Raw genomic sequence first — 26,467 nt, 5'->3', positions numbered from 1 at the left:
AACTTCGTCATGTGAAAGGATCAAAATGCTTCTTAAATTTGAAAAATAACTTAAGAATAGTGAACTAACGGCCATTAAAAACAACATTAAAAATAATATGTAATGATTATTTAGAGTCATGAGGCGCGATGTTGTATGATGTAGGTATAGAAAAATATTTTCTTTATCGTGCCAACGTTTCGACCTTTGTTGAAATCATCTGCAGGGCCTGGGATTTATTATTGTTTAAATTATACAAATACATTTAACATGTGAAAATGAAATTACACAATGTACACAATAATAGCAATTTTAGATTTAAACAGAGTATTTGTACTCACTGAAAGTTTGTTTTCGGTGTACATATAAATTATAAATATTATAATTCTTTATTATTCGGAGATCGTGAATTTCAGTCTGATGTGACATAGATTTAGAAAATAGTTTGTTTATCGTACCAACGTTTCAAGCTTTATAGAGATCATCTTCTAATAGACATCGAAACGTTGGCAGGATAAAGACAATGTTTTTCTAAACCTACATCACCCAAGACCGAACCTCACGATATCTAAATATTCATTAATTAACGGTCACTAAACACCGCACATAATTCATTGTTTATATATAAGCATAAATAAACAAAAAAAATTAATATGTCACTAACTCGACACACAAATGTGACACATCTACACAGAAAACATACACTTTGAGCGAGTACAAATACTTCAATTAAATCTAAAATTTCCATATTGAGTAATTGAGTACATCGTTGTATATATTCATTTTCACGTCTTACATGTGTTTTTATAATTTAAACAATGTGTATAAATCCCAGACCCTGAAGATGATCTCAATAAAGTTCGAAACGTTGGCAGGATAAAGAAAATGTTTTTCTAAACCAACATCACCCAAGACCGAACCTCACGATCTCTAAATAATCATTCATTAACGGTCACTAAATACTACACAATATGTAATAATATATAGACACGATATTGATGTTTCGATCAATAAATAGTCCCTACCCGATGACAACAACCAATTTTTATTTTCGGTATTAATAATGATAGATAAATTACTATTTAGTTGTAAGTTGATTGTTGTCATTGATAAGGCGGCATGATTGACGACTTCACCAACGTTTAGAGAATTGTGTCTCTTCATAATTTACATTTTTGAAGATAGGGCTTGTAGTGATATAAACTTTCATCGGATTCCCTTAATTTACGAAGGAAAAAAGCGCGATTTACAAGAAGATACACTTATCTTAAAAGGGGAGCGGAAAGTTGAGTACCCGTAGGGATACATCCGATCTAAAGTGTCGATGAAGTTTGTGGAAATAGGTAAAGCCTTTCTTCCAGGAACCTTTTCCCAATAGATGTAACTTTGAGTTGGCAATACTGACAACTCCCTAATAAATTTTGTTTAGCATGGTTGGATGGGTGGTTGGAGCAATATTACATATAGATATCAGGTTTATTGTTTTAATAATCTGGCAACAGTTTTTCTTTTGGTATTTGCATAATACGTTTCTATTCTATTACATTTTTTTTAATTTTACTTCTTTGATATTTACAACTACAAATAATTGTTTTAAGTAAATATTTTCTATGTGCTGAATTTGTCATTTGAGTCACTTGTAGGAGACTTTGCCCAGTGTACCTTCACTCAATGAGAAGGCCTGGTGCCACTTTTCGCTTCAATCGTCTTGAAGAATTTTCTGTTAGGGTTGGAAGTGATGTGTCGTACAAGTAGATTATTGTGGTTGTTCAGAGGTTAATGAAATTTTTTATAGCGGGTTTTGATGAGGTCATATACAAAGGGATGTGAAAGTCGTTATGAATAGTGTAATTTGAAACTTAAAAAGGAGCATTTATAATTTGAAGGAGAATTTTACACTAAATTGATTGTAGACGTTGGGAATTGGAATACTTGGTGGAGCCCCACTCTATAAGACCGCCCAGAGAGGTCTTATATCATTGTCTTGTAAATTAAAAATTTGTTTTCAGTGTCTGATTTTGTTCGTGAGTCAAGTAGTCTTTTTAATAATTTATAACGTCGGTTTGTTTCTTGTCTGTTCACTCTTGTGTGGGGATTCTAAGTCAGTCGTTTATCCATGAAATGTCCACGATAACGCACAAGGTCAGTGGTAGGCAATGGCAATTTATACTCACCGGAGGACGGATACTATTAAGCAGGGTAAAATTTAAATGCACGAATGTGTGGTGTTTAGTGACCGTTAGTTAATGATTATTTGGAGATCGTGAGATGTAGGTTGTAGAAAAACAACTAATTTATCGTGCTAACGTTTCGATCTTTATTGAGATCATCTTCAGGGCCTTGTGTTTGCATTTCAACAAATAGTTCTCTGATTTGTAGCCGATCCAAGTTTCTTCTCATTGTTGGACACCAAGCAAAGAGTATTATGAAGGACATTGCCGACAATGAGAAGAAACTTGGATCGGCTATCAACCAGACAACTTTTTTGTTGAAATGCAGACAACATCAGGCCCTGAAGATGATCTCATATAGATCGAAACATTGGCACGATAAAAAAAACATGTTTTTCTAAAATCTACGTTACGTCACATCAGACCGCATCTCACGTCCTCCAAATAATCATTTATATGTACGCTTATTTGTATTTTCCACTTTGTGAACTATATTGTTAATTCATTCAGGTGTTGTTTGAATGAGTGTTTATGGATGGTTTCACTTGTGTAGGAATATCTGCAGTGTACATTGAGAATAGAAATGGACCAATTATGCTCCCCTGAGGAACACCAACCTAACGCAAAGAATAAACATGAATTAACTCCTTTAAGCAACAATCAGATGTTAAGAATATGAAGTGTGAGGACTTCTTCAGACTCCTTTTAAAATGGCCAATACTCATCCTAGATTAACATGCTAAAACAACCCTCACCAAGTCTGACATCAGACGCACTGCCACTGTTAAAGAGGGGTGAAATCAGAGGAGTGATAGTATTATTAGAAAAAAACAGCCTCCCATATCATCCTCGAATGCGAAGCAACTGCTCAATAGACATAACCTGGGATACAACGAAAACACAGGGAATAGAATTGCAGCAACGACAGTCATTGACTTTCTGATTCTTAGAAGAAGGGTCGAGTCTCCTAAGGAACTAGGAATGTGCAATGAGGCTGCAGGGCTTGTGAAACAAAATCTCCTTCTAGCTTACTTCCTAGTATCCATCATAATCAACATCAAACTATTTCTTCTCATCAATTCATTTTCCATCTGCTTCAGCAGGGTTATTAGTACTTCTTCTGCTTGGGGGGAAATGAAGTACTCTTCTTTGGTTCCATCTCATAAGTTGATAATTTGAATTTCATTTGTTTATATAAAATGAATACAAAACTTAATAGTTAAGCATAAACAAGGTTTCACAATCTGGTAACTTCATGTTCGATGAAGCTTATCAAGAACACGCTTGCAGGACGAATATTTTACTTTAGAATATTGAAAAATATACCAAGTTATTACAAATTTTCCCTGTAGGGATAACGTTGAGATAACTGATTAACTGATAATTCTGATATTGAAACCATCTTGCTTTTTCTATAGGATCTGGGTCCTTCTGTTTGTTTAAAATTTAATCTCCTGGGTTTCTTTACAGGTGCGGATGCCGTTCCTAACCGGGAAAATGACGTCTCGGCTCTCCGCAATGTTTTATACCGTGGAGGTCGGCGACACCAAGTTTACCATCCTTAAGAGGTATCAGAACTTGAAGCCAATCGGATCCGGAGCGCAGGGGATTGTCTGGTAAGTCCGAGGCATAATTTAATAATACGCTCGACATTTTTCTTTTGAAGCATAAGATAATAAATTGATAACAATTTTCTTTTAACAAAAATTGCTAAAGGGAAATTGCGCTTTTAATGTAGATATTGTCTTTGTGGAGTTTATATTGGGGTAATTTTGGCTATGGTTTATTTTCCTTAGTAAAAGTTTTGTTTTTACTTTTATTTTTGCCTTAGTAAAATCCTCTTTATCTCTTATATGTTTTTGTTACTTTGTTTCAGTTGCTGAACGTCCAGCACAGCAGAATTTTATTTTTGTTTTTGATTCTTATCATTTATTTAAAGAGAGAGTATCTTTGTAATTTGTTCTCACTTGTTTATTTGTTGTGATACAAGATGCGATTGTCTCAGGATAATGCTGCACGTAGTCATTTGGCATGTGTAAATTAAAGTGAAGGTAGAACTAGTAGTGCATGGGAGGGCTGTGAAAGTGTGCATGCGGGGAAAAATGACGTTTTACACAATGGAATTCGATAACACGGCGTTCACCGTGCCGTCAAGATATTCAAAGCTGACACCGAAGGGGATCGGAGCCCAGGGGACGGTCTGGTAAGTCGTAAACAATTGGATTAAGGAAATAATTGGATTAAGTTTTTTTAAAATAATTATTCATTCACACATTTCACCATGGTAAGTCAAAGATATGTTAATTGTCTTTATTTTAACTAAACAAGATAACAAAAATGACTAGTACGGACTTGTCGAACGTAAATACCAGGCTGTGTATCAGTGACCAATTTTTATGAAACATTGATTGTCTGTCTTCACTGATGTCGGGCTTTACGGGTCAGACTTGTTTTTTCGGCTTCACTAGGGCGACTTAATAAATCTTTAGTAAATATGCAAGACAAAATCGCGGATTTTATTAAGTACTATATAGTGTTTTTTAAGTTATTCATGCTTTCACTCAGAAAGATTTCATTAAAATTTTAAAATCTCTCCCTCTTTCTCTCTTTCTTTCTCTCTCTCTCTCTCTCTCTCTCTCTCTCTCTCTCTCTCTCTCACTCACTCACTTTCTCTCTCTCTACCTCCTTTCATCACTCCCTACCTCCCTCCTACCCACCTCTCTCCCTTCTCTTTATCTTGCTCTTTCTCACTCGCTCTTTCCCTACTCTCTCCCTTTTTCTTTCTCTCACACTCACACTATTTGTGTCTGTTTCACTTTTTCCCATTTTCACTCTCTCTGTCAATTTATCCTTCTCTCTCACTCCTCCCTGTCGCTCTGACTCCCTCTCTCTCTCTCTCTCTCTCTCTCTCACTCTTTTTTTTTATTCTTTCCCTCTGTTTCTCTCATCCCTCTCGCTCTCACTCAATCCCCCTCACCACTCACTTTATGTGCATCGGTTTCACTTTTTTCCTCTCTCTCTCTCTCTCTCTACATATACATATATATATATCTTTCTCTCTTTCTCTTATTCTTTCCCTCACTCACTCCTCCCTCTCGCTGTCACCTAATCCCCCTCACCACTCACACTATTTGCATCTGTTTCACTTTTCTCCTCTCTCTCTCTCTCTCTCTCTCTCTCTCTCTCTCTCTCTCTCTCTCTGTCTCTCTCATCTATCTATCTAGCTCTCTTTCTTTCTATCTATCCCTACCTCTTGCTCTATCATTCTTTCATATTTATGCTCTTCTCTCGCTCTTTTTATCATCAGAGGGGTCAGGCCGTAGGTCACATATTTCCAATGTTAAACGGCGTTTTATTAGATGATTATAGTGGAATCAGAGAGGTCCTCACAATAGATATTTTGAAATTATTTATCAGTTACTTGGTAAATTATGTATTTGAAGCCATTTAATAACCAATAACTCTATTATATCGATCTCACCTGACAGAAAGTGAAAAAAAGAGATAAAATGCTTTAATTCAAAATTCTCAACGTTCCAAGTGTTTCAAACGTGCGGGATTCGAACCCTAGATCTTCTGCTAGATACGCCGCTACTCTACCACTTGAGCTGTCGTGAGTTACATTTTCTATCCATCCAGAAGGCAAAACCTTAATTAATTGAAAGTTCTAAGTACTGCTGGGGTTTATATTAACAAAACAAATCATCATGGTTAAACGAGGAATTCTGTATTTTAAGGCATGATCGTAATTGCAGAGTAGGTTTTGTACAAAATTAATTGAGGAACGATATATGAAACATTTTACAACACATGATTTACATTGATTAGGCTATTGGGAAAATTTACTCGTCGTTTTTACTGCATTTGAAGTACTCCTTAGGTTAGCAATTTTGTAATAATAATGTTTGTAGTTTGTTTCCGATTACTTTTGATTTACCGTTACTTCCTATTTTGGTACGATAGGTAGAACAAAAATGAACTTACTGGTCATAACTCCGCCGTCCTTAAGATGAAATCTCACTTTCTTTTTAATAATGGCAAATGTGTTGTTGTGAGCAAATTTACGTTTTAAACTTTCGATTTGTTTTAAGCCTTTGTTAAAATGCAATATATTCAATCATCTCTGGTCCGTCTGTCTTCGCTACTCAGAGGTTTGGCTTCATGCCATCTTCTCTGGTAGGCTCTCGACGTCAACCTTAAATAAAACCAACCCGTTACTATTTATAATACCTATTATAAATCGTACATAATATGTAATAATTAGGTCGGCAGTTTGTAAAAGCCGTTCGGACGAAATTGAGGTTGGCTAGTCACAATTTTTTTCTCGTTATTGTATCACCTGTTCCTTTTCGGTTATTAACTGGCTGATTGTAGATCTTTGAAATTAAAGGGAAATTTAAGTCTTGAAAAGATCAAGGGGGAAGCTATTGCAATACTTCTCCAGCGGCAAGCGGCCCTTGTGGTTTTTTTTACAGTTCTCATGGCGCCAGACCGGTAATAACGCAACTGGACGGACCCATATCTATAAAGTACAAGTTGCGCCATATTACTATTTGGACGGCTACTGTCGACTAAGTGCCTTCCAGCCTTCTTTGTTACTACAAGGAAATAAAAGATTTTATGGCTTCAATTTTTTTTAATCTGTAAGCTAATTACATATAGATAAAGATTTTTTGTTTTACACTTGTTGATCTATTCCGTATATTCCATCAAACTTGATTTTTTAAGTACAAAGTAGGATTTTCATCCTAAATACGCAGTGAGACAAAACAAAAATCACTATTTTTAATTTTTTTTAAATACAAATATTTAATAAATGGGACTTTAAAAAGCCATTACAATCTATACGTTCTATAAACAATTTTGTTTTCCTTGTTTATTAAAGTTTTGCTTTGTTGCGTTTCGATATTTAAAACAAACATTTCCTCGAACTAAAATATGGTTCATTTTACAATTTACTTTTCTATATATAAAAATATTCAAATTTGGAGACTGACATTTGACATTTATTAGGTTATTCAGAGTTGATGAAGCAAATCATTAACATCGGACATAAATTCTCTAATTTCGTGGTCCGCTTGACCAATTAATACTTTACAATTTTTCATCTCAACTAAAAACCTTAATTAATTGTATCGGACATAATGTTTATGTAGAGTACATAGCATGATAACGCGAATACACATTTAGATGAATACAGCAAAATTTGTTTTAAAATCCGTACTGTTTAATTTGTAAATTGTCTGAATTGCTGTAGTTTAATGCAACCATACACAATACAAAAACCAAATTACGCATAAAAAGTTTATATCCTTCCCCGTTGCTATAAAATAATTATTCCGTGAGGTGCGGTTTGGAGTGATGTAGGTTTCAGAAAAACATTTTTTTTATCGTGTCAACGTTTCGATCTATATTGAGATCATCTTCAGGGCTCAAAGTGTTTGTCTTATGTGTAGAAGGTAGGTATCTCAACACGACACACAAGAATGGCACAATTACACAGAAAACAAACACTTTGAGCCCTGAAGATGATCTCAATAAAGGTCGAAACGTTGGCACGATAAAGAAAATATTTTCTGAAACCTACATCATTCCAGACCGCATCTCACGATTTCTGAATAATTACCGATTAACGGTCACTAATCACCACACACTTGCTATAAAATAGCAACTAATTGAACTAAAGAGAAACGGTGACAAAATGTACCCTTTCAAGAGTCTTCTTGTTCGGCAAGACCTAACTTTCTTCTAACCCAGACAAGTGTCTCCTTCGTTAACCATAATTAACTTATTAATTCTAGTGAATTCCCTGTTTTCTCTAAGTTCTATTAATTTAAAATGTACAACCAGAAAAACTATAATTTTGTGTGGGTAATATTATTGATATGCTTTATGGCATTATGTTGTTGTAAAAAGTCTTTTTAAATCTTTACCAATAAAATCTGTTGTTGGAGTCGATATTTCATCCATATTGTGATCATCCTGGTGTTTTGTTTTTCTTCATAAACGATCCATAAATATTTTTTCTCTTACCAATCGCCTTATTGATGGTCCACCTGACTATTGTGCCCTTTAATACCTTTTTTTAATATATATTTTGTATTTATGTTGTAACGAATCAATACAGTAATAATCTAAATAAGACTTATAATTTAATAAGTAATACGAATCATATCCGACGAGGCCTTTTGCATCGTTATGTGACCTGGAGTGTAAATGGTTATTTCTTTAATTGACACATGAAGAGATAAGAAAATTACTTAATTTAATACCTCCGCCTGTTGACATACCACAAATCAGAGTACACAAGGATAAAGTGAAGATTATAGACTTTAATAACAAACTAATCCTTGCATTGCTTGTTCTTCGAGCTCGATGTAACTCACCTTCACTCTTTCAAAAGTTGATTTACGACTCTTGATAATGCAGGTGTGTGCGGTTAAGGCCGTAAATCACCACGGACTTTAGCGGTACTTCTTAAAAAAATTCAAAAATCTTTTTAAAAAATGTGTTTCTTTTAATTGAAAAACATACCCCCACTTTTGTAAACTATTTTAGAACCGAAATACTAGTTCACTAACCGAATTGCATCTCTTGATATAATTAATTCTAAACTGTAAAAAAGTAAAAGTACCGAAGATCAAAAAGACCGATTGACTAGAACGAGAAGACCCTGACGTTATCCATCAAACACACTCCTCAAAAATCACTGGAACACTGAAGATGGCGAAATGTTGAACCATCAAAAATCTGCGAGGATAGGCAGGATGGTAGGTAAATATCGAACAATAAATTGTCTAGTCCGGTTTAACACCCCGCAGTCGACAGGAGGAAATCTCACTATTAACCATTTAAAACAGTGCATTAGCGATCTTTTAGTGCAATAAATTTTCTCTTGGAGAAACACACAAAATATATTTATTCTTTCGGCCAACGAAATCTAAAATGCTCCTTGAGAAAAAAATCCCATACCAAATTTTAGCATTTGAATGTGTGTATAGGAAGAATTGTCGATTATTAAATCGTTCTCTTATATAATCTACAAAAATATCAATATAGCGTTAATCTTTCTTAACAGCTTGTAAAATACCTACGACAATGGGGCAATCTCTCTCATATGGTTCGAGGGTAGGTTTTTCTTGGGGTGTCTAGTCTATACCGTTTGCCTTAATTGAGAATAAGAAAATGACCTCCATTTTCAGGAGGTTATGGGCGTTTAATAAGACTATCCTGGCCCGATCGGTTTGACGGACATCGGCAAATATAGAGACGACAATATCAACTTCTGTACTTTTGGGGATATCTGGCATCTTCAATGATTGGAATAATCCATTAGAGTTTGTGGTCCGATTGACCAAATAACTTCTTTCAATTAATTAATCTTTATGCAAGGTATTGGTTGAGATAAAAAAGTCAGCGTCACGAGCGGGATTCGAACCCACGATCTTCGGCTAAATACGCCGCTGCTCTACCATTTGAGCTATCGTGATTTCGATCCACTCGGACACCAACTTCCTACCTCAACCCACCTTTCGAATTTTCCCTCTTTTTTGCCATTTTTCAAATGTTCATTTTACTTATTAAATCCATTAGATTTCACGGCCCGATTAACCAAATAACTTTTTTCCGTTAATTAATTTAAATTCTTCCTGTATGTTAGGTTGAGATTAAAAAAATAGCAAAAAGAAGGGAAAATTCGAAAGGTGGATTGAGGTATGAGAAGTTGGTGTCCGAGTGATAGCGGAAGGTCGTGGGTTCGAATCCCGCTCGTGACTTTTTCATATCAACCAATACCTTAAATAAAGATTAATTGATTATAATAATGGTGGTATTTTTTTGGCAACGTTCAACATATCAATCCGGATCTGTGTGAGAAAGAATTGTCGATTATATGATACAGAAAGTTTTTAAACTTGTGACCATCTCTTCTTTTACCTCATATCATTGACGTTAAAAAAAAAAATATGTATATATATATATAATTTATTTGTCTCGTCTTCAAAACTTGGGTTAGGAAATTTAGGGTTAATTAATTAATAATTAATTCGCTCTGTCTTCTATGGGATAAAATAAAATAATTCCTGTCATAAAGGAAGGCTTAACTTCAACTACCCATTGGGTGTCGGGTACGAATAGAATCCCACTGTATAAGGTTTTTCCAATTTATTATAATTAAAAATCCATGGGTTATTTCGGGATTCGAACACAGTACCGCCAATCTTGTAAATATATGTAGGACACCCTAATTAGTCGGCCACCCCGGTCTCCTGATTAAAAATCAACGTTAAGAATCGGATTTTTTTAACGGCGATTAATTATAACAAATTTATTTGCCAATTATTTAGGAGGCTTAAGATAAGGAATGTCGAAACCTTTGGGAAAATTTATTGCCTTGAATCGCTGGGGGAACATTTAACGGTAGTTTTATCAAAATTAATATATGTTCCTTCTTTCCTTGTAAGTCTGTTAACAGATGTGCTTAAGCAATAATTAGTGTTCTGTGGTTTTAACTTTCATTAATACCTTTACTATTTAAGTTGACCTCTTGTTCTTCGGCATTTCGCAAAGCGAGAAGAGAAGGACCAATTTTGAACGAGCCCTCAGAATGAAAAGTAATTCATGATAACGAGCAGCCCTGATATTTACTTTTTGGAAATTCCAAGGCGATCTAAATCTTCCTTAAATATTATAATTAACCCACTTTCTTATGACGTATAAGGAGAAAATGGAGTTATATGCGCCTCGAGAATTCATGCGATCGGTGATGAGAAAAACACGATTATTTCTGCAGAACCTGACTTGGGTCTTTTCCTTTGGCCGAGTGAAACCGAGCTTCACCTTCACCCACTTCGTAAAATGATTTACGCTTCGGGATTATCAATGCTAGCTCATTAGGGCTAGGAATCGTGTTCGCCCGCTTTGCTAAATTACCGATTCCGAGATGTAAATACTTAATGGCCAATCATATTGTTCATTTACTAACGAGTGATCATCATCATGAGATTTATTGAATTTTATGTTCAAGTTAAGAAATGATTTTTTTTTCTAATGAATGTATCGTTATTAATATTCCTTGCATAGCTGGTAAGCTTTTCATTATTTGAGCTTTTTATTACTTCTATCCTTCCGGTCTTTTCCTCATACGTGGAAGATAGTAATAATTCTCCGTTGTATATTTTTTATGAAAGCTCACGCCTTTCTGTATAGAAAATATTGACTACTATCAATATTGGCATTAAGTTATGATATTATTCAAGCATTGATTATACTTATCTGTTTTATGATCTCGTTACTTATTTTACTTTATTTTGTCTGATAAGACTTCTACTACGAACAGTGTTTTCTAACTTGTCATCGTAGGGCTGACATCAATAAAATGCTATTCTTTGAATAGGCCAAATTTTCCAGATAAAATATATTTTTAGATTCACTAGTTTTAGTGGTCCGCTTGACCAATTAATATATTTCAATTAATTAAGGTTTTTAGTTGAGATAAAAAAGTCAGTGCCACGAGAGGGATTCGAACCCACGATCTTCGGCTAGATACGCCGCTGCTCAACCACTTCAGCTATCGTGACCTCGTTCCTCTCGGGCACTAACTTCCCATGTCAACTCAACCTTTCGAATTTTCCCTCCTTTTTGCCATGTTTCAAATGTCGTGTAATCTATTTGATTCTACTACTAAAAACCTTAATTAATTGAAATATATTTTTAGGTTAGGTTACGTTTCGTGGTCCGATTGACCAAAATTCTTTTCAATTAATTCATCTTTAAGTAAGGTATTGGTTCAGATAAAAAAGTCAGTGTCACGAGCGTGATTCGAACCCACGACCTTCGGCTTGATACGCCGCTACTCTACCACTTGAGCTATCGTGACTTCGATCCACTCAGGCACTAACTTCCCATGTCAACCGCACCTTTTGAATTTTCCCTCCTTTTTGCCATTTTTCAAATGTCGTGTAATCTATTTGATTCTACTACTAAAAACCTTAATTAATTGAAATATATTTTTAGGTTAGGTTACGTTTCGTGGTCCGATTGACCCAAATTCTTTTCAATTAATTCATCTTTAAGCAAGGTTCAGATAAAAAAGTCAGTGTCACGAGCGTGATTCGAACCCTCGACCTTCGGCTAAATACGCCGCTACTCTACCACTTGACCTATCGTGACTTCGATCCTCTTGGGCACTAACTTCCCATCTCAACCCCACCTTTTGAATTTTACCTCATTTTTGCCATTTTTCAAATGTCGTGTAATCTATTTGATTCTCGGCGACAAATGAAATGGCCACGGTGAGCTTCAGTGAAGATATTCTTCATTTTAATTATTAAATCGATTAGGTTTCGTGGTCCGAGTGACCAAATAATTTTTTTTTCAAATTTATTAATTTTTAAGTTAGTAGCCGAAGGTCGTGGGTTCGAATCCCGCTCGGAACACTGATCTTTTTTTTATCTCAACAATACCTTCCTTAAAGATTATATTTTTACAGTTTGAAATGTTGAGAAATGCCACGTTGACAAGTCGATGTATTTACCTTCCTTGTACATCGAAATAAACACCTCTGCTTCTACGAGATTTTCTGTGTTCAATGTGAAAATCCATCAAATCAGCGGCTGCATTATTCATGATCTTCCGGTGCAGATGGATTTCTGTTTTTGGTTCGAATTCAGCCCTCGGGCGACGATCTAAATCCTTGACATATCGCTCGCCGCACGGGAAAAACGCCTCTCCGTGGATAATCAAAGTTTATTTATTCAGCCCCAAGTCGTATAATAATTGTACCACCTAAGAAGATCCGTCGAGTCTGAAAGCCGTTATTTTTAAACTTCCTCAACTGCATTTTTCAACCGGACGAAATAAATAAATCATGTGGAGGAAACTTCGTTCGAATTGTTCACACTTGATTCCTCTCTCTTTTTTCCTCGTTTGCCATTCTGAGTGGCTTGAAATTAAAACGTACTTTATTCAATATTGTAATGAGTTAGAACTGTAAATAAAATAAAAGCACACTCCGGCTATGGTTAAAAATAATCTGCCGGAAAAACGGGCAAAAAGTTTTTATAATTGCTATTATTTTTTGTTCTTACTCAATTCCAACAAGTTTTCCAGGGCATCTCTTTAGTAACTTCTTGGGACAAAAAGACCTATTAAATATACACTGGCAGGCAAAAAATTCCACCCAATTTTATTTTCATTTTCTCGATAAAAGAAAATTCTGCCCTTAATTAGTCTCATTGTTTTTACAAATAAATATTTCTTTATGCTGTTTTAAATTGGGAATATCAATTAGACGTAAACCCACTTAATCTTTAATCCAAAGGATTTTTCAATGTTTACTTTTCAAGGAGTTTAAATTATTTACTCAATCTCATTTGAATTCTGAAGCAATAAACTAATTTATTCATCTTTGTTTTTTTAATTTCAATTTTTAAACTTAGAAATGCCACTTAGTGCTGAGGATGTTGCGCTTGATGTGTCACTTATTGATGATGGACGTTCCTTCAGGTATACAGTTATTGCTACAGTTGTTCCCTACGCAACTCTGTGTGACGTCGTAAGATGTTCTAGAAACTGGGTCCTACCCGAATAATCATGAACAGATTTCAACTACAATGGACACCAAGCAAAGAGTATTCTGAAGGACATAGCCAAAAATGAGAAGAAACTTAGATCGAAAAACCAGAGAACTTTTTTGTTGATATGCAAACAACACAAGGCCCTGAAGATGATCTCAATAAATGTCGAAACGTGGTCAAGATAAAGAAAATGTTTTTCTGAATCCTACGACAAACTCCGACAGCATTTTAATAAATTTACTTATACATAATTTACTAAACTATTTTGGCACAAACTATTTTAAATTATCGCTTGGGGTGGAACAACGAACTGTTACTTAAACCCCTTGTGGTTACCAAGAATTACACTTATAAAAATCATTTTAAAGAAAAATCGTAGAGTTAGTACTAAACGTTTATACTCAAAATTTAAGTTTATTAAGTTTTCTTCTATATATTGTTCAAAAACTTAAAAAATATACCTTTGAAACCACCTTCAATACATGTTAGAAGAAATCATATTTTGAATGTTTCTTTACCTAGCGTTTTCATCTCGATTTATTATATTTTTTTAAAGTTTACTACTTAGATTTTTGTATAATTAGAAAATAAGAATTAATTATAATTGAACCAACTTTCTGAAATTTAAAAACTTAATTTCTAAAAAGATTGTCTCTGTTAGAATTACATATAAAAATGTACATTAGTTTTTATTTTATATTTATATTGTATTAGAATATTTTATTTTTGTTTTATTTTGTTAAAATATTATGTATAATATATTTTTTGTGGCTCTAAACATTCCCTGCTGGCAAGCACAAGATAATAATGATGGCATGTTAAATAAAACGATTTATTTATATTAATGTGCCGTTTGATTTTTGTAACAATATTTTGTGTCTGTGTTTTACCTTCTGGCTGTTTGTTAATCGTATAAAATATGACAAAATATTTCATTCTATAGAAAGAAAATGAAAACATTGTAATCAATCGTAATTTGAACTTGAGAATTTAAAATCCGTCTGTTACAATTTCTTTTCTTTTTTTGTTCATAATAGCAATTATCTATCCTTGGCAATTAAAGCTTAATTAACAGTCTATATATCGTTATTGGGAAAATAATAAACATGAACCAGTTTTTTATTTTATTTTATTTTTTGTTTTTATGTATCTAAATTTATTTACAAAATAATTTAGATACATATGTATACCATACTTTTATGTAGTTCGCAAAACAACATGACATTTGTATGGTTTGAATCCTGAATATGAGGGTTATTGTTGCCATTCTCCGCCATTTTCCAACGATGATGTAAATGGACTAAACAAAGCTAAATAAAATATAAAGCAGTACAGAAACCTCTTTATCATCGGGAAATGACAAAATCAATAATAAATCGTTCTTAGCGCACTTGCAGAAATCAATTAGACGGAAAGGATTAGAACAAGGGATTGACTTAAGCCCCCAAATGGGGAAAAAAGGATCAGAACCAGTTGGTCAAAAGAGCTTGTGTTAAAAACCTAAGCTTATTTTATCCAGAATTCAACCATTGTAATTCTCTTATCTGATCGAAGTAAAATTCACGGTTTTAGTATGATTTGTCCAGTGGGGTGTGAGGTGGATTAGATTTAAAAAACAACGGTCTGGTTTTATAGATAGGGAGCTTCCATAACACGGAATGTGGATAAATTTCCAATTGAATTAACGCCGCATCAAGCTTAGTACGTCATTCATGAATATTCAATTCGTTCTGACCGAAAGACAAAAGTGGCTTCTATCCTAAATGGAAAAACACGAATTTAGCCACGAATCCATTAACGGAGGGCAAAATACTATTTTGAAATTTCCTATCTTACTCTAACTCAATATTTTGAAAAATGAATGTACCTCGAAAAAAAATCATAAAGCAAATCAAATTATAAATTGGATATATGACACAAAGCAAAATGGTCAATAATTGTCATTAATCAAATTTAAAACACGAAATATTGCTTTTCCTCTCTTACCTTACTAACAATTCACTAGTTTTCGTGGTACGCTTGACCAATTAATATCTTTCAATTAATTAAGGCTTTTAGTTGAGATAAAAAAGTCAGTGTCACGAGGACTCGGACCCACGACCTTCGGCTTGATACGCCGCTACTCTACCACTTGAGCTATCGTGACTTCGATCCACTCGGGCATTAATTTCGGAAGTTTGTCCTTGGCGTGCTGATAGTAGTCTAACTAATAAATACCGTTTATACTAATAAATACAAATATATTGGTTTGTTTTTGCCGTTTGTTTGACAGAGTTGATGTTAGAGAAAATTGTTTTTTGAGTATATGTGCGTATGTACAGGCACATATATACAACAGACATTCAATTTATAATGGAAAAAACATCTTGATGAAAGGAATTGATAGTTTAGTGGTTTCAGGTCATTTGGTCTGTCAGAGGCGTTTCGACTTCTGGCCATCTTCAGTGGCGGACCAAACTGAAGCTTCATCGAGAGAAAATCACACAAGCTTATCTGATACAAAATGCTTTATTTACAATCACATCTATGTTTTAGGTCATGAACAGCAAGATTTGTTTAACATTTGTCTTTCTTTACAAACTTTTATTGATATTTATGGTATAAAACAAAATACAGAATTTATTTCTGTTACCATTGTTGTCCGAGGAGTTAAGATTTACATTATTTTCTAAAGTTGATATATAACTTATTCTTCCATTTTTAATTAAATTGCGTTTAGTTTTTAATTAAAAATTTCTTTTAATATCATAACTTCATGAGAATGGCCTAGTCATTTTCACTTTCACAAACCTGTAGGATGTGATGTAACAAGTTTGTTTATCATGTTAAAATTTTCATCAGGTGATAGAAGCAGCTATTAAAAAAATTAGCGAATATGTTACGAGGATATTAAGTATGTTTTTGTTCATAATAAGAAAAAATCGGGTCAGATAGAAATTTTTAGTTTAAATTTTCAACCAAACCTATTATTTTCTTTTTTTTCATATCCCTTATTGGTCCCCATTTTTACAGGATACAGATCTTATCTTTTAAATATTTTTTGTCAGATTCAGTCCAAGGACCCGATAACTTTTGAATGTGCAAATAGATTCTTCCCCTTCTCGTTAATTTGTTTTAATTGCCGACTAAGGACTGTGTTTTTTTTCCAAAGGTGCGTTTATCCGATGGCGATCTTAATGCTGACGAGGGTACTTTCGGACATCACCGCCTCACGTTTTGAATTGTTGACATGATCCTCCACCAAGGAGCTTATCCAGTGGTCGATCGTAAATGGAATCATTAATGCCGTAATTCCTATAAATAAATCCGAAGGATTGGCGATCAGCAGAAACCATTGAAGTGACATATATATTTAGTGTAACATCATCAAAAACCTGTCGTACGCATAAAAATACAAATTAAGGAAATTGAAAACCAGACGGTGACAAAAAAAAATCAATTGCAGCTTTGCTAATTTCAAAATATGCAATCTAATGTTTTTTTAATAATATAATGTTTTTTCCAAGACCTATGATGAACCAGGAGTCCCGCAATCAGTAATGTCAAATATGACAGACTACTACAAGAGACGTGATTAAAGAATGTTTTTAAGGTCAAGCATCGTGACTTCTTTTAAATAAAATATATTACTATGTATTTGTTTACTTCTGGAATGAGCGGTCAGGGTTAGACAAATAAGACTAATTCCGACTGCTCTCCCAGAAATAAACAGATATATTATAGTAAAAACACGCGCTCATTTATAACCTAGTAAAAGATATTACATTTTTTATCATATTTTCCCTTCTCATCCTAAATTCTAAAAAATTAAATCTTAAAAATTATAATTTATTTAAATTTGAACAACTTCTCCTACATTAGACTGCATTGGAATAATATTCCTATCTTTCATCTAATCGTGTAATAAATGTTTGATAACGTATTCAAGTAAAAATTTTAGGTACAGATATTAACGATATAACGACGGTCAACAGTTGTGTGTGGGGTGTCGGTGGCCGCAGAGGGTTTAAGCCAGGAACACACATACCCGATGCTACGCCATGCGACGCTACCCGACGCCTTGCCACGTTTTGGTGGGGTGTGCACACCTATCCGACGCAAGTACACGTCGCGTACAGTCCACAGCGTTTATCACAATAATCACTATCAAAATCGCAACGCATCTTTTGTTCTTAATGCACTATTTTGAGCAAAACCTTGTAATAAATTGTTAGTTAACTTTTATGAGCACAACCATCTAATAAGTTATTTGTTAAACTTAATTTTTTTAAATAAAGTTACTCCTAACCATCATAATTAAACAATGTTTATAAAAAAATATGCACTTTTTATCTCGTTTAATTTGGTTTACATTAAAATAACATTGTAATTAATATAACGACAAAATTACATGTATTTAGTTTGAAATAAACTACAAAAAATATGAGTGTCCTGTTCTGATGCTACCCGACATTAGAAAATGGTGTAATTTTACGAGCAAAACTATGAAATAAATTGTTAATTAAATTTCATGAGCAAAACCGTGTAATAAATTGTTCCAATTTTAGTATATGTACCGCCGAAGCGACAATTATAAATTGTTCGTTAAATTCATTATATCAAAAAATCGTATTCCGGTGTTTTGATTAATTTTCTACCAAACCAGTAAAATTATTTTTTTAAATAAAAGCTAATTAATTTTTAATCACAGTTAATTTGGTTTATATTAAAATAAGTATGTTGTAATTAATATAATGACAATAATACATATAGTTTGAATAAAAATATGAGTGTCCGGTTCTTTTGTCTTCGACTGTACTCGATGCGACCCGACGAAAATCTGGACAGTGGGGATCGCAGAGCGTCGGGTAGGTTAGCGTGGCATAGCTTCGGGTAGATGTGCACGGGGATAATGCAACCTTACGGAAAATCGGAGTTTCGATTTGCGTCGGGTAGCATCGGGTAGCGTGCATGGCGTAGCATCGGGTAAGTGTGTTCCTGGCTTTAGGCGTGGACACGGCGCTCATCACTGTAAGGTAAAGGTCCCGGGTTCGAATCCAGCGGCCCTGCATTCGAACCCGACATACTTAGAAATGGGCTTTTTTTCAAAAACGCCGGCACCCTGAGGGTTGATATGACCTCAGATGTTGCAAACCTTCGTAAAAAAATTTAAAAAACTAAATTAAAAAAATAGTTGTGTGTATTTGTTGTTTGTCCAATGGCTAATATAAGATTGGATTTGTGAAATACTGGCACTTAACTTATAAGAGAACTTATTGAAACATTAAAAAAAGAGCAAATCATGGGTTTGTTTAGAAATTAATATTAAAACATTCAATCTGTCCCTATTTATCTATTATGAACACAAAAATTCTTAATATCCTTGCAACCCACTGCAAGTTTTGAAAAAATAATAATTCGTATTACCTGGTTAAATTTTTAAGTTTGTATTAGAGATAATCAATCATATTGCAAAAAGACTATCCAGTCGTATCAAATATATATCCTATAAATATATCGTTTCTCCAGTCGAAAATTTCATACTCAAGACAATTAATTAAGTTTGAAAATATCTCATAAAATGAATTATATATTTAAGGTTTGACGTTGAACATCGGATTTAAATTAAAAATGGAGACCTTATAAGGGACAAAACAAGAAGTCCCAAGTTTCGTAACGATTATATTATATGTATTCGTAAATATTAAAAATTCAAATCGATCCCACTTTTTCTTGTTTCAAATCAAGTATTATTTAGCTGGTATTTGGAATACTTTTTATTACTGACGATGACCACTTCGATTTTAAAGTAAACATTTCCAAAAAATCTTTTTACTCTCAATAAAACAATAAATTACTCTTTATTTTAATATTACTTACTTTACGATTTTTACTGTTAACACGTGGGAATTATTATATACATTATACATTTTTAAATAAACTCGCTCCGGTTAGACTGCCTCCTTAATCAAATAAAGGCTTAAACAATTAACACAATGAATTATCTGATTAAATTCCGGAAGAAGGGGGCAGAAAAAGAAGAGATAAGATCGGAATCCAGAAAACGAGAGCCTTAAAAGAGATTAAAAAAAGAAATTTCACTTTTAATTAAAAATTTACATAAAAAAACTCAAATCTGCCCCTATTTCGTTCCTCTTGCGTAGGAAACTTTCTTAAACTTCCTCTTACAAATTAACTAATTTGTTTAACAACATTTGTATTGCTTAACTGTCATCATTCGTTAGAGGGTTTAAACTTGTAAATCAACATCCACGGTAAATAAAAACGAAGTACATCTGTCTTTCTAAGATTTAGTTTATATTGTTGTAACATGACAACCCGCCCCTAACCTTAATCTAGCCTAACGTAACCTGATCCTAACCCTAATCCTATGCTAACTTAATTTAACCTAACAACCCGTGTATTACCGTAACTTTACTTAACCTAACGCGCCCATAATCCTAGCTCTGCCTACATAACATGTCCCTAAACTAAACCTAACCTTACCTAACCAAACCCATGTGAACTACCCATTAACGCGAAAACGGTAAAAAAATTGTATATACATCACAATAACCATGATCATGGTTTTATTAGGAACATACGATGAAACTTCTAATCTGTTATAAAAAGGAAGTAAAGAGTTTACAAAGGAATATACTGAAGTTTGTTTAAATTCAAAAAACTGTAAATTGATTTTTTGCAAACACTTCGTAATGTTGGATTCAGGAATAGTAAATTTTCAGTTAAACATTTATGCTGTAATGTTTCATCATCAACTCCATGACTGAGACTAAAATTGCATTTGATTCAATTGTTGCCTAATAGACTAGAAAATTTGTAGATGCCGATTGGACATAGGTGGTGGCTTAACCCCACGTACTTACAGGATCCATCACTCATTCTTTTTTATTAATTAATTAATTAATTTTTTTAACGACGTTATTTCAATTACGAGGTTATTTTAGCCATCGGGTTGCCGGTGTATTTGAATAAAAGCCCATTTGAAAGTATGTCGGGTTCGAATGCAGGGCCGCTGGATTCGAACCCGGGACCTTTACCTTACAGTGATGAGCGCCGTGTCAACTTCTAAACCGTTGCGGCCACCGTCGCCCCCATTACTCCTTTTAAGTTGAACTTTCTCTTTCATTTACCAAATATCACCTTGGTTAGCAAGACTCTGTAGAATAAGAGTTTTGAGGGTTTTCAAGCTAACGTAGAATCGGAATCAACCCTGACGAAGGTTTTAGAATAATCAAAAAAATTGAAAGTTACGTCGCAGTCTTATTATCTTCAAAATTAGCCAACAAAATTCCAAGTTGAATAACCAAAAATATGGCTTCAAAGTATTAATTAATTAGAACAAATTATATTTTTATCGTATACGTCAGTTTTGATATAAAACTCCACTCACTCAATCACTTAGCTAATAATTATCCGTGAAATTCACCGAACCGATTTGAAAATGGGATCAAGGTTTAAATTTTTATTGCATAGGAATGTAATTTAAAAGTCTAATCTAGAAAACGAGGGGTCGTAAAAAATAAACGTTGACGCCTACTTTCTAGCAGAATGGACAGTCGTATCGATTCCGAGGTAAGAAACACTTCTTACTTATCTACCGGAATGGCTGGAAAAGGGTAATATATTTAATATAAAGAATAAATAAAATACATTTTAAAAACGTTGGTCTAAAATATTTATAAGGGTGGATTATATTTTAGGACCATAATCGTGAAAATTGATCATATTTATGTTGGATCATGGAGTACATCAATTCAATAATTTCGTCCAAGTGTTATCTAGCTATTGTCGTAATATACGGAATAATAAGAATTTTTTATGAGGGGGCCCTCATATATCGGAATAATTGAACTTTGTATTCTCCAAACCCCTTCAACTTCCATAGTTCAAATAGTGCAATATCAATCGTCAATATCACTAAAAATATATTTAAATAGAAAAAAAGATAGAGGTCACGACCTCGCCACACAATCTGATTGAAAATAAAGCATTTTTGGTTTGGATAAAGTTGTAAGATCCCGGCGCCTGCGAGGACATGAACTGTAGTTTGGTCCGGCCGTCCTCGCTGTTTGAGTCTGCCAGATAAAGCTCCGAAGATGGCGAAATGCCGAAACGCGTCTTACAGTCCAACCAAGCAAGAATTTGAAGACGAAAATAATTGGTAACGACCAAATTTCTTGTTCAACACCTTGGACTGGGTAATTATGGGTACATTTCACAACAATCAAAACAGTCAAATTGCTTTGAACTTAATAAAAGTAGCAAGAAGATTTTTGTTAAATTTTCTTTTTTAATCGCTATTTGGGTCTTCCGCTATTCAGAAAAGATACACTTTTTTTTTAAATTTCTTCGACAGTCGGCTATAATTTGAAATTTACAGGGTTTAAAAAAATCGAAAAATATGTTAAATTGTAAAGTTGTACACTTTTGACTCTCTAATCCAGGAAGAAATGAATGGGTTGAATAAAGTCAAAATGCCGTGCGTTTGTAAAGTGGGGGTTGTTTTTTTGAAAAGGTTTTTTGGGTCAGAATTTTTTAATTAATTTGAAGAACTTTTCATTTCATGTTTACGTACTCACTATTTGTTTTAATTTAATTTTATATTACAAAATAGGTCAGAAGGCCAATTTAAAACAAAAGAAAACTTCTCAATTCCTACTTCGAGCTTTTGATAGAATATCTCCTTCATCAGGCCTTCAAAACTATTATTAATAATTCGCAAGGTTAAAAAATATGAATGATCTACTTACAGTACTGAATCTTGTGGTTTCGAACATAGTGAATTTCCTATGTTCCTAGGTCAAGAGGAACTAGTACTATTGTACGATTATTTGTTTACCTTGTAAATTATTAATAGTTTTAAAGTCCAGATGAAGGGGAAGGCTTCTCGAAGGAAATGAGGGTTTTTGTCTCGTTTCGTATTTGCTTTATCCATGATTTATTAATTCAAAATTATAATATTAAAGGGTGATATCATTTAAGTCGAGATAATTTCGTTTTTAAAGGTGGAGTGAGTAAGATCTTGAGCTTTGAATTATTTAATTATATTAGTAATAGTGAAATAGGTTTTTTGGTAGGTTGGTCTATTTTTACTGTGGGTTGGGTTTTTTACGTACTCAGCAGTAGTATTTAATTGGTTTATTACATAGGCTTTGTGCTCAGCATTTATTTTAGCATCCATTCATTCATCACATTCTGTTAATATATATTTTACAGATATTGTGCCCCGCATAAAGACCATCTCCATGGTCTTTTTGGTAAGAATATGCCCGTGAGCCACTCAGGTGTGGCCTATCCGCAGACAAGTCAATATGATTCTTTTTTTCACATTTCCTCCATGGCCCACGATTCTACCGACATTAGTAATTTGTCAATGGTGGTCAAGCAATTCTGCCATTCTTGACAGAATTGGTTTTTAAGATAACTTTTCAAAACCTCTGGACTCACCCGTATCTCCGGGTCCTTGTTTGCTGCTAGTTTGGCTGCTTGGTCGGCATTTCTTTTCCGCCTATGCCAACATGTCCCGGTTTCCTAGACAGAACCATTTCTTTTTCTAGTTCTTTTAATTTTTTTATGAATTTCTTCGATTACTGGATGGCTAAGATGGTGCTGAGCTGCAGCAGAGGAACTGTTATGATTTCAAACAGTATAGACTCTTCGAACCTACCTACTATTCTAATGATAAACTTCTAATTAGAATAAAATAAATAACTTGAAAGGTCTTATCTTGGCGATTGGCAGCAATTTTTCATTTCGAGACTTCGAAAAAACCGAAATCTAAAGCGTTTACATGTTCAAAAAGAAACATCACAAGCAGCCTAAGGTTTCATTGATATGTTTTATATAGTTCAAGAAGAACTCAAACTTTCTATCGTGTCGATATCATAGTTCATTCTTTAAAAACTTTAGGAAGAAGGATATTTAGGTAGTATGTGAATAAAAACACATGCACTATCAATCTAAGTTCATCATTATTACATAGGTTCTATGTTTTCTGGGTGCTGTATTTCTTGGCCACCTGAGAGAAATTTCTTTTGTACAATTTTGTAGTACTTAGATAAGAGCAGCTATTGATGCAGTGCATGAGGTTTTTTTTAGCAACCTCAAACAAATCTAGCTATGCACTATGGTACGTTTCCTGTTGATGTCTGCGGGGTGAAGAACCTGTACTTTCGTTTCCAATCATTTTGGTCTGTCTTCCTCGCTCAAATTTCATCAGCCTGCCCTAAAGAGGATATGTCGCAATCCTCACGACTTTGTCCTTGCTGATCTGTTTTGTGGTCTACAGCCAATCTTTCTAGATGATTTATTTAAAAAAATACAAACTTTATAAGGCAAAGTGGCGTGAAAATGTATCGACCAAAGCGGCTAAATAAGAAAAAAACATTATACCGACAAATGTGATTTAGACAGTAATTTGTAAGAGAAAGGGAGAACATATCAAGGTTTTCAATTCTTTGAGATAAACGGTATATGATTTTCGACCAATTATCTAGAGATGACCGTTATCCGCATATCGTGCATTCCAGTTCATCCGACTTAAGACAAAAGTCATCAACGGCAGGATGAAAAACGCTATTCTTATGTAACGAAGATCCCTGGGCTGGAAGGGCGAAGCGGCAACATAGAAGTGGTACGGCTTCCGGTTTTAGCATCATCGTCACGAAGACGGCTCACTGTTTTTGTTGTTTTTTTCGATAAATCGACTTAAAACGCAGGATTAAAAGAAGGGTTTTACCCCTGGGGGCGGGGATTTCGTCTAATTCAGCGGCGCCGCCCCAACCGGAGCCGGCGTGCAGTGAAGCCAACGCTTTAGACGTTGACCCCTCGTCGGTCGTCATGCAACATTCATGAACGTTTTCTATCGATTTCCAACCCCCAGACGGTTTCAATCCTCAACTCAAGGGGAGCAGCGTATGCAGGAGGATTTGAGGTATTAACAACCCGGTCCTACTCAAATCTTGATCTACTTTTATTAAATAGTCAATTTTAAAATCATTCCAACAGCAAAACCAATCACAAAACATTATTTATTTCATCGGATATATGTGCTTGTGACTTTTTCATTCTTATTTATCACATTCCGTCATTGGATTGTTAGAATATTTAATGATTAAATGCAATTGACATTAATTGATGTTATGATATGTAAAACATGTCTGCGAGAAAGGGAGATATCAACCCATAAACATCATGTTAACATAGATGTCATCATAATTACATTACATGGTCATTTCACTCTATTCACTCTGCTCTTTTGCTCTCCTTTCTCTTTTCCAGCACTTTCCTCTCTCTCTCCTCTTCCCTTCTCTCTCTCTCTCTCTCTCTCTCTCTCTCTCTCTCTCTATCTATCTATCTATCTATCTATCTATCTATCTATCTATCTATCTATCTATCTATCTGTCTGACTATCTATATATCTCTATCTCTATCTATTTTTCTATCTATCTATCACTGTCTCTCTATATATCTAGCTCACGCGCTAAGTCTTTTTCTCTGTTTTCTTCCATGAGGAAGATATGTCTAAGATATAGACGTAACTTTGCGAAATATACCATTAATCCATCATTTCTCTTTCATCTCTCTCTCCCTCTCTCTCTCCCTCTCTCTCTCTCTCTCTCTCTCTCTCTCTCTCTCTCTCTCTCTCTCTCTCTCTTTCTCTCCACTATCACTCTCTTTTTTATTTCTATTCTTTCTCTCTCTTTCTGTCATCTCTCACTTTCTCTCTTTTTTTTTATTTTCTTACATTCTCTCTCCTACCTCCTTTTTTCTTCCTTTCCCCTACCCAATCTTCCTTCTACCCTCTCTTCTCTGTCCCTTTCTCCAACTCCTCTTACTCTCTCTTTATTGCTCTCGTCTCTCTCTTTCTTTCTTGTTCTCTTCTCTGTTTCTTTGTTTTCTCCTCCACTCCCTTTTACTTCATTCATTCAGTCTCTCTCTCTCTCTCTCTCTCTCTCTCTCTCTCTCTCTCTCTCTTTCTCTTTCTCTTTCTCTCTCTCTCTCTCTCTCTCTCGTTCTCTTTCTATCTTTCTCATTTCCTCACCCTCTTCTTCTTACTAAATTAAGACAGTCTCTAATTAGTCTTATATAATGCATTTTGTCCGGTTTTTGTTAGACTGCTCTTTTTCTCGGGTCCCTCTTTTCTCGCAAGCTTCGCTCATACACGCTTTTCGACATCTTTAGACATTGTGAAACACACCACCCAAATATTGTGCCAGATATTTTCATAAGATGTAGCATCCTCGATAAGCAATGGCCATCCCTGCCTCAGTTATGTTATACTTGCATAAATGAATTACACATATAATTAAAAACGTATTAATAAAAAACATATGCAGGGTGTATCAACTTCTATACTCCACCCATTCAATTCGGAAACGATTAACTTATTACTATCAAAAATGATCTTATACAAACGTTAAGTTTATTTTTGGTAGAAATCGCGTGGTGGTAACAGATTTAACATAACTTTGTTATTTTTAATGAGAATCCAATATTTTTATAGCACTATTCGATTCTAGAACTTATTTCTGAGTTCTGCCCGACGGAAGACGCGTGAGGGGGGTTATGGTTTTTGTGTCAACAAGAAAAAATATGAGGTTAGTGTATCATCATAGTACCAAACTCCAGGCATTGCAAGGCAAATGGCACAACGATACTGGACTAACTAGATTGATTGAGGAGGGAAAAGTCTGATCGGTGAAAGCTTGTTCCAGATGGTGAAGCAGTTTACTGTAA

The 26,467-nt window shown here is 34.3% G+C and overlaps 1 protein-coding gene across 5 annotated transcripts in view; it reads left to right on the top strand.

Moving 5' to 3' along the window:
* The window catches only part of LOC106665032 (stress-activated protein kinase JNK), a 383,087-nt gene that overhangs the window by 307,611 nt on the left and 49,009 nt on the right, over positions 1 to 26,467 (top strand). For 4 of the 5 annotated variants that reach the window (XM_014391180.2, XM_014391181.2, XM_014391182.2 and 1 more), the window contains one exon: positions 3,621 to 3,766. In XM_014391180.2, the coding sequence (XP_014246666.1) occupies positions 3,621 to 3,766 (146 nt within the window). Of the gene's footprint in view, positions 1 to 3,620; positions 3,767 to 4,026; positions 4,354 to 26,467 lie in introns of all 5 variants that reach the window. The other variant, XM_014391185.2, reaches the window with a different exon arrangement.

The sequence above is a fragment of the Cimex lectularius genome, unplaced genomic scaffold (genome assembly GCF_000648675.2).
Source record: "Cimex lectularius strain Harlan isolate CLEC.00 unplaced genomic scaffold, Clec_2.1 scaffold172, whole genome shotgun sequence".
NCBI lineage: Eukaryota > Metazoa > Arthropoda > Insecta > Hemiptera > Cimicidae > Cimex > Cimex lectularius.
The sequence above is the reverse complement of the archived record's forward strand: the minus strand, read 5'-3'. Positions and strand labels throughout refer to the sequence as shown.